Source organism: Acipenser ruthenus, chromosome 21 (assembly GCF_902713425.1).
Source record: "Acipenser ruthenus chromosome 21, fAciRut3.2 maternal haplotype, whole genome shotgun sequence".
NCBI classification, from domain to species: domain Eukaryota; kingdom Metazoa; phylum Chordata; class Actinopteri; order Acipenseriformes; family Acipenseridae; genus Acipenser; species Acipenser ruthenus.
The window spans coordinates 30620756-30634264 of NC_081209.1; the positions used below are offsets into that span (position 1 = coordinate 30620756).

At 40.6% G+C, this 13509-nt stretch overlaps 1 protein-coding gene across 2 annotated transcripts; it reads right to left on the bottom strand.

Annotated features, from left to right (window-relative positions):
- Positions 1-5297: 5297 nt before the first annotated feature.
- On the bottom strand, positions 5298-12607 carry LOC117963070 (arrestin domain-containing protein 4-like). 2 transcript variants are annotated; one of them, XM_034901567.2, is made up of 9 exons: positions 12272-12607; positions 11742-12068; positions 10963-11041; positions 10042-10189; positions 9483-9585; positions 8825-9081; positions 8419-8581; positions 7904-8058; positions 5298-7397 (listed from the first exon to the last, which is right to left on the bottom strand). In XM_034901567.2, the coding sequence occupies exons 1-9, from the start codon at positions 12312-12314 to the stop codon at positions 7356-7358; spliced, it is 1317 nt and encodes a 438-aa protein (XP_034757458.2). In that variant the 5' UTR covers positions 12315-12607; the 3' UTR covers positions 5298-7355. The 2 variants fall into 2 exon arrangements, with proteins under 2 accessions (XP_034757458.2, XP_058851538.1); XM_058995555.1 differs by lacking the exons at positions 10042-10189; positions 11742-12068; positions 12272-12607.
- Positions 12608-13509: the final 902 nt, after the last annotated feature.

The following is a 13509-nucleotide window of genomic DNA, read 5'->3' on the forward strand; positions in this document are numbered from 1 at the left end:
GCAGAAGAATGATGGTATAATTAACATATTAAGATGTACTTAGGGAAAACATGACGCCGAAGGTGTAATTGGGGAGAGGAAATACACAGGAAGTTTGTAATCTGCATGTCAAAGCAAACTCTCTCCCTCTCCCTCCCCCCTCCCACATACACACAAACACGCCTCCTTTTCTTCTTAGAAAAAGCATGTGATTGGATTAGTGACTGTCTTTCCACTTCAGTTATCTTGCCTCAATTGGAAATGTTTAAACTGACCATATAGCTGATGACTGCTGCCAACAGAGGCTGGCTGATTCTGAGAGACACTGATAGGGAAACGGGGCACAGCATTTGTTTAGCCGAAGCTCCCCACTTTATTAACCCCTAATTTGCCCCTCAATGAGGCTGTCACAGTGTGTTATTAATAAAGAGTGCTCATCAGAAGTTAACACACACCGCACGGTGAATTTCAATGCAGATTGCTGGACCGGGTGTCCAAATTATTTGTGGATAAACGACTGGATTCATTTATTTTTCATCAGGATTCATATCAGTGGGGTTAACAGCCTGGAGTTCTATTGCTTTGATCTAAGCAGTGCCGGAGTAACGTCTGAAAATGCATCCCTCAGAAAAATGCATCCCTTGGTCATATGAGCATGCGCAACAGCTCTGTCTGTCATGTGGGTGTGCGCAATAACTGTTTCAGTAGTCACTGCCTCACTTATGTTTGGATCCCCAATTATTTATTATTTAAGTTGTTAAGAGTGGCCTATTCCAGTTGAAATAATTTTATCACAATTTTATTTTTTTAAATAACCCAAATAATTCGACAGGATTTACATTACGCCTTCCTGCTGTGTTAAGAAAGCCAGATGTTGGGAAATAAATCCACATTTTTAATGGATAAAACTAAATAACATGAAAATCTTCCCCAATAAAACATAAATCACTAACATTTTCCAAAATGTACTTTATACTCTTTATACTCTGTGCTTTTGTGCTTAATATTTTCAATGATACATTTTTAAAATGCTTTCTTATTGTAGTGGGGTGATTATTTCCATGTAAACATTGTAACGTCAATAAATGAACCCTGCATAAATAGTATGCAGAGGCATTTTCTGGCTGGGATGCAAAATTCACTACACATCAACGCCAGAAAATGCTACCTGGACACTGGATCAAAGTACATTAATATGGTAAATTGGGCCTGCCTTTTAAAGATACAAATACACAGTGACGTTTTACATTAAGCGTCTCTAATTACATAGTAAAAAAAAGAGGGCTTTCTTATTGCATGCAAGGAAGTTTCCAATTATAGCTTCTGCCTAACAGTTAATTAGTTAATTATTAATTAGCCCTAATTAGCATCACTATTAGTGGTACTATTTCTTCAGGGTTCTGATAGAGGACCGCAGACCCCACGGTAATTGCAGAATACCCGACAGTAAGAAGAGTAGTGACTTCAGCACTTTGGTTCATTGTCTGGCAAGAGGTTATAGAAATCCTTCAATACTGCCATTCACATGAACAAAATAAATAAAATACCTGCAGTGGAAATGAAGCAAAGCACTGCAAGAAGATAGTGAAAGTAGAAATGTCATTATCTTTTGGATTGCATAATTATAGCTTAATCCAGTTATTGAATAAACCGTACGCAAAACCGTACACATGCAATTCTGCCATTGCTATCAAGGCACAAGTGCAGCATAATTGGGTGGACTTCATCTGTAACAATGCTTAAGCAAACCTATAGAGCAATCAATGGATCCAAGGTGTACCGGGATGCTAAATGTGATCAGGAAGACAGGTCCTAATAAAGTGGCCAGATAGTGGAAGTGCTGAGGGCAGCCAGCATGCAAACCATCAAGGTGTTTGTGCCACCTAGCCCTTATTGACTGAAGCAGGCTTTCGTTTTTTTCTTTCAGCTGCTGTTCCTGTATTAACTTCCTAATCCATTGAAGGTGAAAAGAGCAGTATTGTTATGATGTAATGTATGCTAATGATACGCCTTCGCTAATGGAATCCTAGTTTAGTTCCCTTCCTACTGCTCCCCCATTATGCAGCCTGTTTTGTGTTTTGAAGAATGAGAAGCTTTTAATACAGATGGTACACTGAATAAAATGCCTAGTTAGGTCATTAAAGTCCCCCTCCTGAACCCCCTTTGAGAATGCCATGTGGTTTTATTCTGTGTGAAATTGTTTCGCTTTTGTCTCAATTAATGAAACCTGGATGATCACACGATTGAAATGCAACACAATCAGGCTGTTATCTTTTTGCTTTTTTTTTTTTGTTTGTTTGTTTGTTTGTTTTTTTTGCCATAGCTTCAAGGCTGTGAAATGGGAAAAATGAAAATGAGATAATGGCTCTGATCCAACTAGAAATGCATCCCAAAAGATCTTCACTGGCAGAGCAGCGGTGGCCCTGCAGAAGCACAAGAGCCTGAAGATATTCTACTTCAATTACCACATATACCGGGATGCACTGAATTATTGTAATGCCACTCAGGAAGCTGACCGCTCGAGGAGTGGTTTTGTGTTGTTCTATCTAGGGTTCAATTTGATAAATCCTCTAATTTCATTTTGGAATCCTAGAATGTCTAGTAAAGCTTTTTAAGTTTACCCAGCAGATGGTGCAATTACTCACGTCAGACTGTGCTGTATTTTAAAACTAGCTGTGGGACACTGAAGTTTCCACTGCATCAAACAAGGAACCCCATCTTGTCAAACGATGTTGATGCTATCTCTCTTTGACACATTTTGCAAAGTCTGCGCATTTACTAGGCTTTAAAATGGTCTTACCATACTTTTCTTTTCCATGCTTAACCATGCTGTTACTGTGCTTTACTCAGCTTTTCTATGCTTTTACCATAGTATGTACAGTAAACTTTTAAATAGCAAGTTGGGATTTCTGTGAATACAGTACACGTCATGTACAGCTGCACCTTATATGAACACTACAGCCTTGAAACCCGTAACATCTGAGCTGTTTTGATCTGAAGTTACATTATGTGTCATATGGTCAATAAAAATCAAACACAGATTGATTATTTGATCCATTACTTAATTCATTTTCCGTCGCTCATGATCCAGTGCTGAAGAGGGTGAGTTATCTAAGCTGATTAAGAATGTCAGTTTCACACGGCTGTATCCAATTCAGTGTTGCTTTTGACTGATGACACTGTGTCATTTTACTCAGGTTTACCATGAGTGTGGAGAAACAGAGAGGTAGGAGAGGGAATGGGGGAGAGAGGTCATGCTGTGCTGTACACACTGTGCTGCTGCACGAGGCTGGGAGCAGGACACACAGCAGATAATCACATTCATCTGGCTGAAGCACACCCTCGCCTTGCAGTTTTTAAAATACTTTTTCACGCTAGCACCTCCTTATTGCACCTCCAGCGTTGGGGTACGATAGCACTTTCATATAGCATGCTAATTTAACTAGGCTCAAAAGTTGCAAAGGGCTCCCTGTTATCGGAACCCTGACTATTAAGGTCACACAAGGAAGAAGACCCCAGCACTGACACCTGGTGACAATCCGGCCTGCATGCCCTGGTTATTGATCAGGGTGGAGTGTGTGAAAAGGGCAGGAATGAAATGTGACCCCAGGAATGAGCTTGTAAGTGGATAAGTGGGGATGATGCCAGGACTAGCGTGCAAGACAGGGTACACAGTATGTGTACTGCTCCAGTAACTCCTTGTGCTCCTGAAGGATACTATATTGTATCCTTTGGTGAATGTGTGATGTAAAGGAAACGGAGCACAAACTGTGGGAATCAGACAGCACTGCAGGCTCCAGGAATGACATTGAGAACAAGAAATACAATCCAAATTAAAAAGAGAGACAGAGAGCGAGGAAACGATTCCCACACACAGCTGAGATTGAAAGGTCAGCCAAAGGCTCTTTCCAGACTTTCACAGGATTCAAGATCAAATGGATGGTATGTTTTTTTTGTTGCTGTTTCTGAAAATCTACTGTACCTGTGAATCGCCACAGGCCTGCTAATATACACGTATGCCACCTACGTATGGACACAGTTATTTGTAGTTACTCTCTTTCCCAAATATTTGCATTGGACCAAAAGTGTAGAAGTGTAGCGTATTAACTGCTTCAATTCCAATCTGAGCTGAGATAAAAAGCAAGGGAGCTTTAGAAGATCTTTGTCAGGGCATTTCTATAGACCGCTATCAGCTGGGTGTTTTCAGTATTTACACTACACAACTAAACTAGTACTTCAGGCATGGTCATCATGCTCAATGCACCCTGGTTAAAACCTGGTCTTTTTCTTATTCCCACACATTAGAGGAAGTACACCACTGCTGCAGTATGGAGGGCTACTGTCAGTCTAGACCCTCCATGCTGTCAAATTCTGCGGGGAACTTTAATCAGAGCTATGCAGCACCAGATCCAGCAGTGGCTCTCCCACCTCTAGAGCACCCAGACTGCAGCTGGTACATGCCCAGCCCTATAGCAAACAAGCCTTTCACTCCAGGATCACTGCTCCCTAGTGATTATTCAGGGAATCCTTTGCTGACACTTGCTTACAGGCGCAAGGATTCTGTCGATTTCCATGGCTCAATGTAGCAAGTCCACAGCATTGCAGTCCCCGGTGTTCATCAGAATTGCTCAATGTAGTGCATCGAGCAGAAAGTGTGTGAGAGGGGAAAAGTTCATCTGTGCCTGATTGTGTTCCAGAGCTCTGTAATTGGATCTCATGGCTCAGCACATCACGGCAGTTGGCCCTTCTATACCCAGGAGATCTTGCTGACAACATATAGTAGTGTACTCATTCCACAGCCCGTGTCACTGAAGGGGTCCCCTACTGTGACAAACAGCAGAAATCCAGGTCAGAATGCCTCCAGGTCAGGCTGAAATCAATCGGGTGATGTGTTCAAACGCAGCAATGCATGTAGCCATTTAACCTTGAAACTCAAATAGTACTTTGATGACATACCGACATATTCAAACACACGTCAAAGTCAAACACGCACACTACCAGAACCACACATGTTCATCAGGTGGCTGACATGATGAATTGTAAAGTTGTTGGTTCGAAGTTTTAAAATTATAATTCAGGTCAGAACGCTGATGCAGTGACGTGCGTTACGTGATCTATTTGCTTATGTACCAGGCTGATTAGACATGCACAGTAATCCTACGGCTGTCTCATGCATGCCTGAGGGAAAATAGCATAACAGCAGCTGAAGTGTGTGCTGCTTTTCAGGCAACCTGCACTCCAACACTGTTTACAGTTAACTCAATTTCATTGAGTGCAACAGTGTCCTATGCAAGGAAGAAATGACAAAAGAGAAGAAATAAATATATAGATTTTTATTAGCAAAATGAAACCCATTGGGTTTAATTCATCATACAAAATAACAATATGCTATTTTAAAATACATTTCAAACGATGAGTTACAGTTTAGATACAGAGAAAAGCACCAGCAGTTTCTTGTGTGTATCCAGTTCTAATGCAGCTATAAGATTATCCAAGCAACCACTGTTGTGCACATTGTATTTCAAAAGGTAAGTCTGCAAAATAATTTGCAGTAAACAAAATAATAATAAGGCCACATTGTGATAAAATACAGAAAACATGACACAATGATTACATTGCATTTTTAAGGGCACTGAGACACACATTCAATGGCTTAGTCGGCACATTTTGTTATTTTGAATGTAAACAATACATTAAAAAGCACCCAAAATAATGGACTTATTATATACAACAGAACAGGCAGCTTAGAACCTTCTGGAGGGAATTTTACAAAACGGTGCTTTTTACCCATTGCCAACTCTATCTGCCTCTATCAGCAAAGACAACTCTTATGCAGCAATCAGCAACCAACAACAAAAGAAAAGCAATAATCAAGTTGCAGCAGCAGCAGCAGCAGTTCTCTCTCTGAACGGGAGACTGAAGAAACAGCAAAATACTCCTCCCTGACCACAGAGACACCACCGTCTAAAGTGATGGGAATGAGGTGCTAACTATGACCATCAGTCATTCAGCTTCAATTAATGGGTTTCAGAAAAAATGCAAACAGTTTAAAGACATAGTGTATTCGGTTAATGTTTTAAGTGAATAGGGCTAAAGAGCAGAGCATCTTTCAGACCCTGAAGTTGCAAAATCAGTTTCAAAATGAAGACGGGTTGTTCCAGCACACAATTAGCATGCAGTGATACTGTCAGCTGCTTAGTGTCTGTGGCTTGTATTTTTTTTGCAGTTTTCAAGAAAGTTAAAATCAGATCTTGAAATTTCAGCTATTTACTTTATGTGTTGATTTAAACTGTTGTTTTGCATGGTAGATACACATCATCAATAGTGCGTAATAATTCTTTGAGTATCACAAATATCCTTTAATGACCTTTCATGTTCCCAGAAACAATTAAGAGGAAGTATTTGAGGTCATTAAAAAGTACTTTAGTTCCAGAGATGTAGAAATGTTCTCTTTCAACTCATACGGCAGCTTTGTTTTCTTCTGATATCATGTCTTGAGTACGTATGGACTTATTTCCATATTCAAGTTGGTGGTGCAAACAGATCAGATGGATTCTGTTCTCCCTGCTTGATAACGTTTTACAATCCACTCTAAGTTTGGGCAGTTACAAATCATGTTAATAGCATTTAATACTTCAGTAGAAAAAGTAGGAACCAAATGAAATAAAGCACGATTCGCCCATTATTATTATTATTATTATTATTATTATTATTATTATTATTATTATTATTATTATTATTAATAGGAATGTTAAAGTGCAAATAAAGAAATACTCTTCCCTTAAGTGGTCTATCAAGTTACCGGTGTCATGCCACATTTACTTTCAATTTAAAATGGAAGCTGCTTTCGCTAATAAGTGCTTTAGATATAGAATGCAAATACTATTCTCTTTATCAAATATCACATTTGGATGATGTCAAAAAAGGGTTCATATCCAACATATTCAGCTTTGCTGATATTTACAATCACATTATTGCATCAGCGAGTGTGCCTCACATTTCAGTCGCCTCAACCTTGTGCTGTAGTGCATTGTTTCAGCTGCACAGGGGGCATCCACTGTGCCTTTCCTTTACCCCTCTCTTCATCCCAGATTACTGCAAGAATCATTTTCCATCACAACCTTCAAAGCACTTCTGTCCGTAAAATTATGAACGTCTTCTTCTTAAACCCATTGCAACTTCACAAACTCATTCCAGCTAACTTCACTTTTATTTGCTCTAACGCTTCAATCCACGAGCAAAGGTTTTTTTACGTACTTCTTATTTTACAAACGTTCTGTAGATCATTTAGAATTAAGGCAGGTATACTGACCACATTGAGGAAACTAAAACAACAAAAGGATCTTGCTGCAAACTGTTCAGATTACAAATGCAACTCAAGATTGTTCCTCTTCTGTTAGGGTGGGATGCGGATCAATCTGCATTGAGAAACATTAAGAGCATTACATAATATTATTAGTGTTAGCCTCTGCTTATTAGAATTTAGTCACAGATTTGTATGCAAATAAAAATAAACTGTGACCCATTTCAAAACAAGGACAAAAGCAAACCTCCTGAAATATCTGTATTTTACTGGCGTATCGTTAATACCAGTGAGTGGCAGTTACTCATTTATTCTTTTTTTGATATTTCTATTCTGTGTAGATTCTAGCTAGTTTAATATTGTTAACGTTATTGTATTAATTGCAGAAAATGCACTTTTGCACTTCACACGCCAAATTGTTACAAAAGCAATAACCCATAGAAAACAATGCCTTTTCCCCTTGCTGAGATCTTTCATTGTTCCAAGCATCAATCCACATTTAAAACTTGAAAACAAATCACAGTGTCCCTGATTTTTGCAGCTGCACGTATTGTCTCTTCATTACATTTTGCTGCGAGCAGGAAGTAAAAAGTTAATGCTATACTTGAGGCTTAAGCTTACCTCTGAATACAGGGGTGGAGGCTGAAACCTGAACTCCTGAATGTAGGCAAAGATGGGCCTCCCAAGCTCCCTCTCCAGGTCATCTGGCTGGGAGTAGGAGGGGGTGTGCCGTTCAAACTCCTCTTCTGACACCACATCTGCATAATTCGGTGGAGCTGTTAAGAGGTTGAAAACACAGTAAGTTAGTTATTGCATCAAATAAAATGAGTAACTTAACACAAAGCCAAGTCAAACCGTACAGTTTCAGATTTTGAATTGATTGCTGAAAAAAAAAAAAGGTGCCCCTCCCGTTCAGCAAATGTAATGATCTGTTAAAAAATGATCCTTTAACCAGTTATTAAGTTGCGCAACTGTAAGCTTGCAATGACAAGGACTGGTATTTCCAGTCTGTCTTTGCATACCCAACACAAGCATGCAAACACCTTGTGAGTAGAGAGGGGGGTTAGGCTACCAGTGCTAGTCAGAGTCTGTGCTGTGAAAGAGATTTAACAGCATGAGGTGTCACTTTGTCTCACCTTCTGGCTGCTCAGGCAGTGCCAGGCTGAGCCAGCTCATGTCCATGCTAAACTGGCTGCTCACACTCGCCGTTCTGCTACCAAACCCATTGTAGGGAATGGTTCCTATAACCAAAGGAAGTTCCAACTTCAACTTCTTTGCACCAGGAATGTGAGCATATACCTAGTAGCAACAAAGACACATGGAATTATTTAGTTCAGATATTTTTTATTTGTTTAGGTATATTAAACTGCATGTTCATTTCATACACGATAGTTTAAGGTCTTTCATAGGAATGTCTTATTAAGGTGTTTTTTTTAACAATGTTACCCTGTGGCTTGGAACTTGTTTTTGTGTTCCTCCAGCTTAACCTTTTGAGGTTCTGCTGGGACTCTGTATTTATGAAACTAACCAGCTGTCACTTACTGCTAAAGAGTATTCCACTGTGATGATGGAGCAGTTGAGGATGGAGGCAGTGACTGGAGGGATTTTAAGTTTCTTCCCGTTCCAGGTATCCATGCTGCCGGAGCCGATGTGATTGCCCCTCACGTTTGCTACCATCTGCTTGCAGGTCTTGGTCCTCCCATTGGCCAGGCAGGTCACAGTTTGGTATATTGCAGCTTTTGGCACGATGAGTCGTGAGGAACAGTTCTCAATCTCTGCGTAGATTGGGATAGCTTCCCCTGTTTGGTTATAAGGGATTGTCAAAATGAAGAGGTCTGGAACAGTTTCCTAACTAGAATTTGTAATACTTGTTATTATTCAACCAGTGATGCTGATTATTATTATTATTATTATTATTATTATTATTATTATTATTATTATTATTATTAATGTTTATGAACAGTGTCTATGCAAGGCCACTGTTACTGTTTTAAATAAATGTTTAACTTATTTGGTAACAACTAGAATTAGCTACAATGCTTCGGCTTCCGCCTTCGTCAGATAGCATGGTAGAAATAGCCAGGTAGACTGATGCTGCTGTTTCAAGTTTGAAATCTAACAATATAATAATATAGCAATTCATTCATGGGTCATGCAAGTGTCCCAGTTCACAAATCTTGAGGGTATAGACTTCTCATACCGTTGCAGTAGCCTCTCCGTTCGATTCTGGCACTCAGCGCAATTGGACCTGAGGTGAAAAACCAACAGCCAACCATCTTCTCCTTGTTCGTGGAGACAGGAGACTGAAATAAAGTCAAGACAGCACTTCAGACAGCTAGAAATACTTTAGAGGTAAAGTAAGCTCTAGAGCAGGTTCCACAACACCAGTCACACTATCCCATTGATAAACACAGCTCATCTGCTATGCAGTTTCCACAGCAATGACCTTGAAGCCATGGGCTTTTGTATGGGGAATATCAGTGCTTTGACTTGTTATCTCCTTCACGTGAGAAAGTTTATAAAATACAAAAATAAAGTATTATAGTTCAAATCTACAGTTATTATGAACAGGAATAGACTATGGGATTACAAAAAAAAAAAAAAAAAAAGACAGCAGCTGAGTCTGAGAACTTGGGGCACAGTTGGGGTACCGTTTACCTGTATGAATAGATTTCACTGTTGTATTATCTTCTGTAAATGTGACTCTAGGATGACGGGTATGTGGCATATGGTTTCTCATACGATTAAAAGGAGCTCACCAGAAGGGTGGGGGTGTTGACGTCCATATGGCTGATGACAGGAAACTCCCTCCGCACACTTTGGTCTGGGGCAGAAGGCCTCTCCAAGGTTGCGTTTACCCAGTACTGAATGCAGCCGTACTTCCCAGAGAAAGAGGTAACCAAAGGCCTGAAGAGAGCAAGGCACCACTTCAGAAACAAGGTCCTGCCCGCTCTAGTTCACTATTCCAAATCTTTTGAAAATGCATGCTTGTTTCCAAAGATAGGTGGCAAAGTAAAGCCTTGAACAGCAGTCTGGCCAGTAAAATGCCTCTTTTTTGGTTGAGGTCCACAATGTAGATCAGGACGTGACATTAGGAAACATAACACCTTTCTGCGGTGTTGCAATCTGTACATGTCTTGATTACCACCAGGTTTCAATTTCACCTGGTGAACTGGATTCTATTACAGACGACACCTTATGAGCCACTTACAGCCTCGCTGATCTTAGAAAGCAGAGCCAAAACTACATGTCTGAACTCAAATAAATACCCATGAATCTGGAGTGTGAAACTTTTAATGCTGTTTCAGTGTCATGATCATCATCCGGTATAATGACAGCTGTAGGATATCATCAGATCTCTAGTGAACTGTCTACCACACACAGGTATATATACACACACACACACACACACACACACTCAATGTCTCGTCTGTAAACCACTGTAAATGTATCAGCATAAAGTAGTAAGCAGTAGTGTACAAGTCAACAAACAGTAATCTAGCAACTGAATAAAACAAGGAGGTGTGTGGTCCAGTGGTTAATGAACTGGACTTGTAACCACGAGGTCCCTGGTTCAAATCCCGGCTCAGCCACTAACTCATTGTGTGACACTAAGCAAGTTGATGATGATGTCACTAAATAATACTGTAGGTCTTCTTGTACTGTAATACTGCACTTACCCCTGTGGGAGCTGAAAGCTGAAGGGGAATTCATGTTTGCCTGCATGTAAAGTGATAAAGCTCTCTTCGCTGTTCTCACCTACAAAAAAAAAAAAAAAAAAGACACGGTAAGCCCAGTTATAAACAAGCACAAACTGAAGAGCTGTCTGTCAGGACTTGTTAAATGACGCGTTGTTCATGGCCTGGGGATATTAGTGCATGCGGTACACAGATTCCAGTGTGCAAGTGTCTTTTCCAGGTAAACAGTGCACAGTGACTGCTGCAGACCGCAATTTCAATGTGACGTCTCAGGCCTTGCATAACACAGGGTGTTTTCTTGGAACAGACACAGAACAAGGGCTCCTCATTTGAGAAACAAGATAACAACGGCAAAGGATTACAAAGGACTGGCCTTGAACCTCTTGGTAAAGTAATTATTTCTACCAAGAATTGTGCAACACAACAGAAAGGTGGAAGACATTGTGATTTTTACTCAAGACATTAGGAGATACATACTGTGGGTGGATGACCACTTTACGTGAGTCAGCATGTGTGTCAACTGCAACAGTTCTCTGGGTGTACAGAACCAACAGTGGTATAACATGTTTGTACCAATACATGGCCTTTACCCAATCCCTATGGACCGGCGGTCTGAAGTCACCAGTATTCAATCAAGGGCTGGCCAATGAGCACACAGTTTGTGACAGCCAGTTCTGACAATAACAGGTGTCTGAACCTGTGAGCGCACTGGTCTACTTGAAGAACCAGGTACAAAACAGATCAAGGCGTGTAATTATTACCTGGCGCTTCTATAAGGGTCTGGGCGGAATGCACATACTCCACTTCCTCCCGGAAGCTGCGTGATGATGATGATGATGACGACGATGGTGATGATGTTGCCATGGCAGCGCTGCTTAGCGTCGTGGCTGTGCCTGGTCCTTCGGTCCAGTTGACCCGGGCACACCCCCTTGCCACCAGCCTCAGAGCTGTGACCCGCATGTCCTCCGAGAGCTCCACTAAAACCTGCCCCGAAACCAGCTCTCCACTGCAGTACCCGCTTCTCTGCTCATCGTCAAACACAATGCCCAGTGTTTTCACTTTGGCCACCATTTTCCCTTTGTAGTCACCTGAAAAGAAGCAACAACAACAATAATACTAATACTATATTATTATTATTATTATTATTATTATTAATACGACTACTACGACTACTACAAATAATAATAATAACATAATAAACAACATTTTTATGTTATAATTTGGTGATGTTAAAAGTTTATTTTACAGTGATGTTAATAAATAAATAAACGAATGAATAAATAGGACATACCACCAGTAAGACTTTTGCAGATCAGGTCCACAATCGGTATCATGAGAGGTTTTGTTAACTACCGCACTACTAGTAGTATTGCACCGCTAGTAATCTGCTCCACAGGCATAGCATACACAAGCTAGATGTGCCTTAAATCAGGATCATTCATCACTAAACATCCATAACACGAATTCAGCAGCCTTTTTCATGAAAATGTAACCGCTTTTCATTGGAGTTGTCTCTTGTCCTGGTGTAATAAAACACTGAGATTCAAAAGCTCTCGTGTTTTTCTTGGGTTAATATGAAAGCACAGCATCTAGTAATACCCGCGTCCCGGCTGGTAAATTATAAATGAGTAATCCTTGCCGCAGCATTCTGACAGCACGTTGGAAACGCCCAGAAACTACAAATGCCAACAGTTCATTGGTCAGTCACAGTGACTGAGAGCCACATGGGTGGGATTTAACCCGATTCAAACTCCGCGATTCGATGAATCAAGTCGTGGGACACTGTGACACGAAGAAACGAGAGATGTTAACAAACCGGCGTGATCAAAGAGCGTTGGCCAATCAGAGGCAAGCATTTTCACGTGAACAGCTCTCTTATTGGCTTGTGCCTGACGTCAAGCTGAGTGAGAGCCAATGGGACAGTGCTTCCTGCCATGTGGACAGACGATGGCAACAGTGTCAGCTGTACCGAGGGATAATGGCGTTGTTTCGGTTCCTATGGAAACGGGATGCGCGTAAAACGCTTGTTTTACGTAGCGTCAAAACACTACAGGTGCGGCGTCTACGGACAGAACCCGGAGACAGCGTTTAAACTTTATTTACTAGAAAATGTCCAGCTTAAAGAGGTTCATACATACCCCAAGGACAGACTGGTTGTATGGTATAAAACAAACGAAATGTAACGTTAATAAATGGCAAAGTCATCAGAATACCGGTGTGTCTATCTGGTCTGAGAATTATACTGCGTGCTATCTTATTGTGTGTCGTGCAAATCATAAAAACAAAAAGCATACAGCATTAAAACAGTGTTGTTGTTTGTTTGTTTGTTTTTATTCAGGAACCTCTCCACGCAGCACTTCTCAATGAAAGCAAAATATAATAAAAGATAGACAAAATCAAACAAAACATGTCTGTGTGAATAAAAATAGACGCAGAGCCATTGTGGATACACACATGTCCTTGACAGAATGCTCCAGACAGATTTGATTAGGAATACGAACTCTCACACACAGACACACACGCACACGT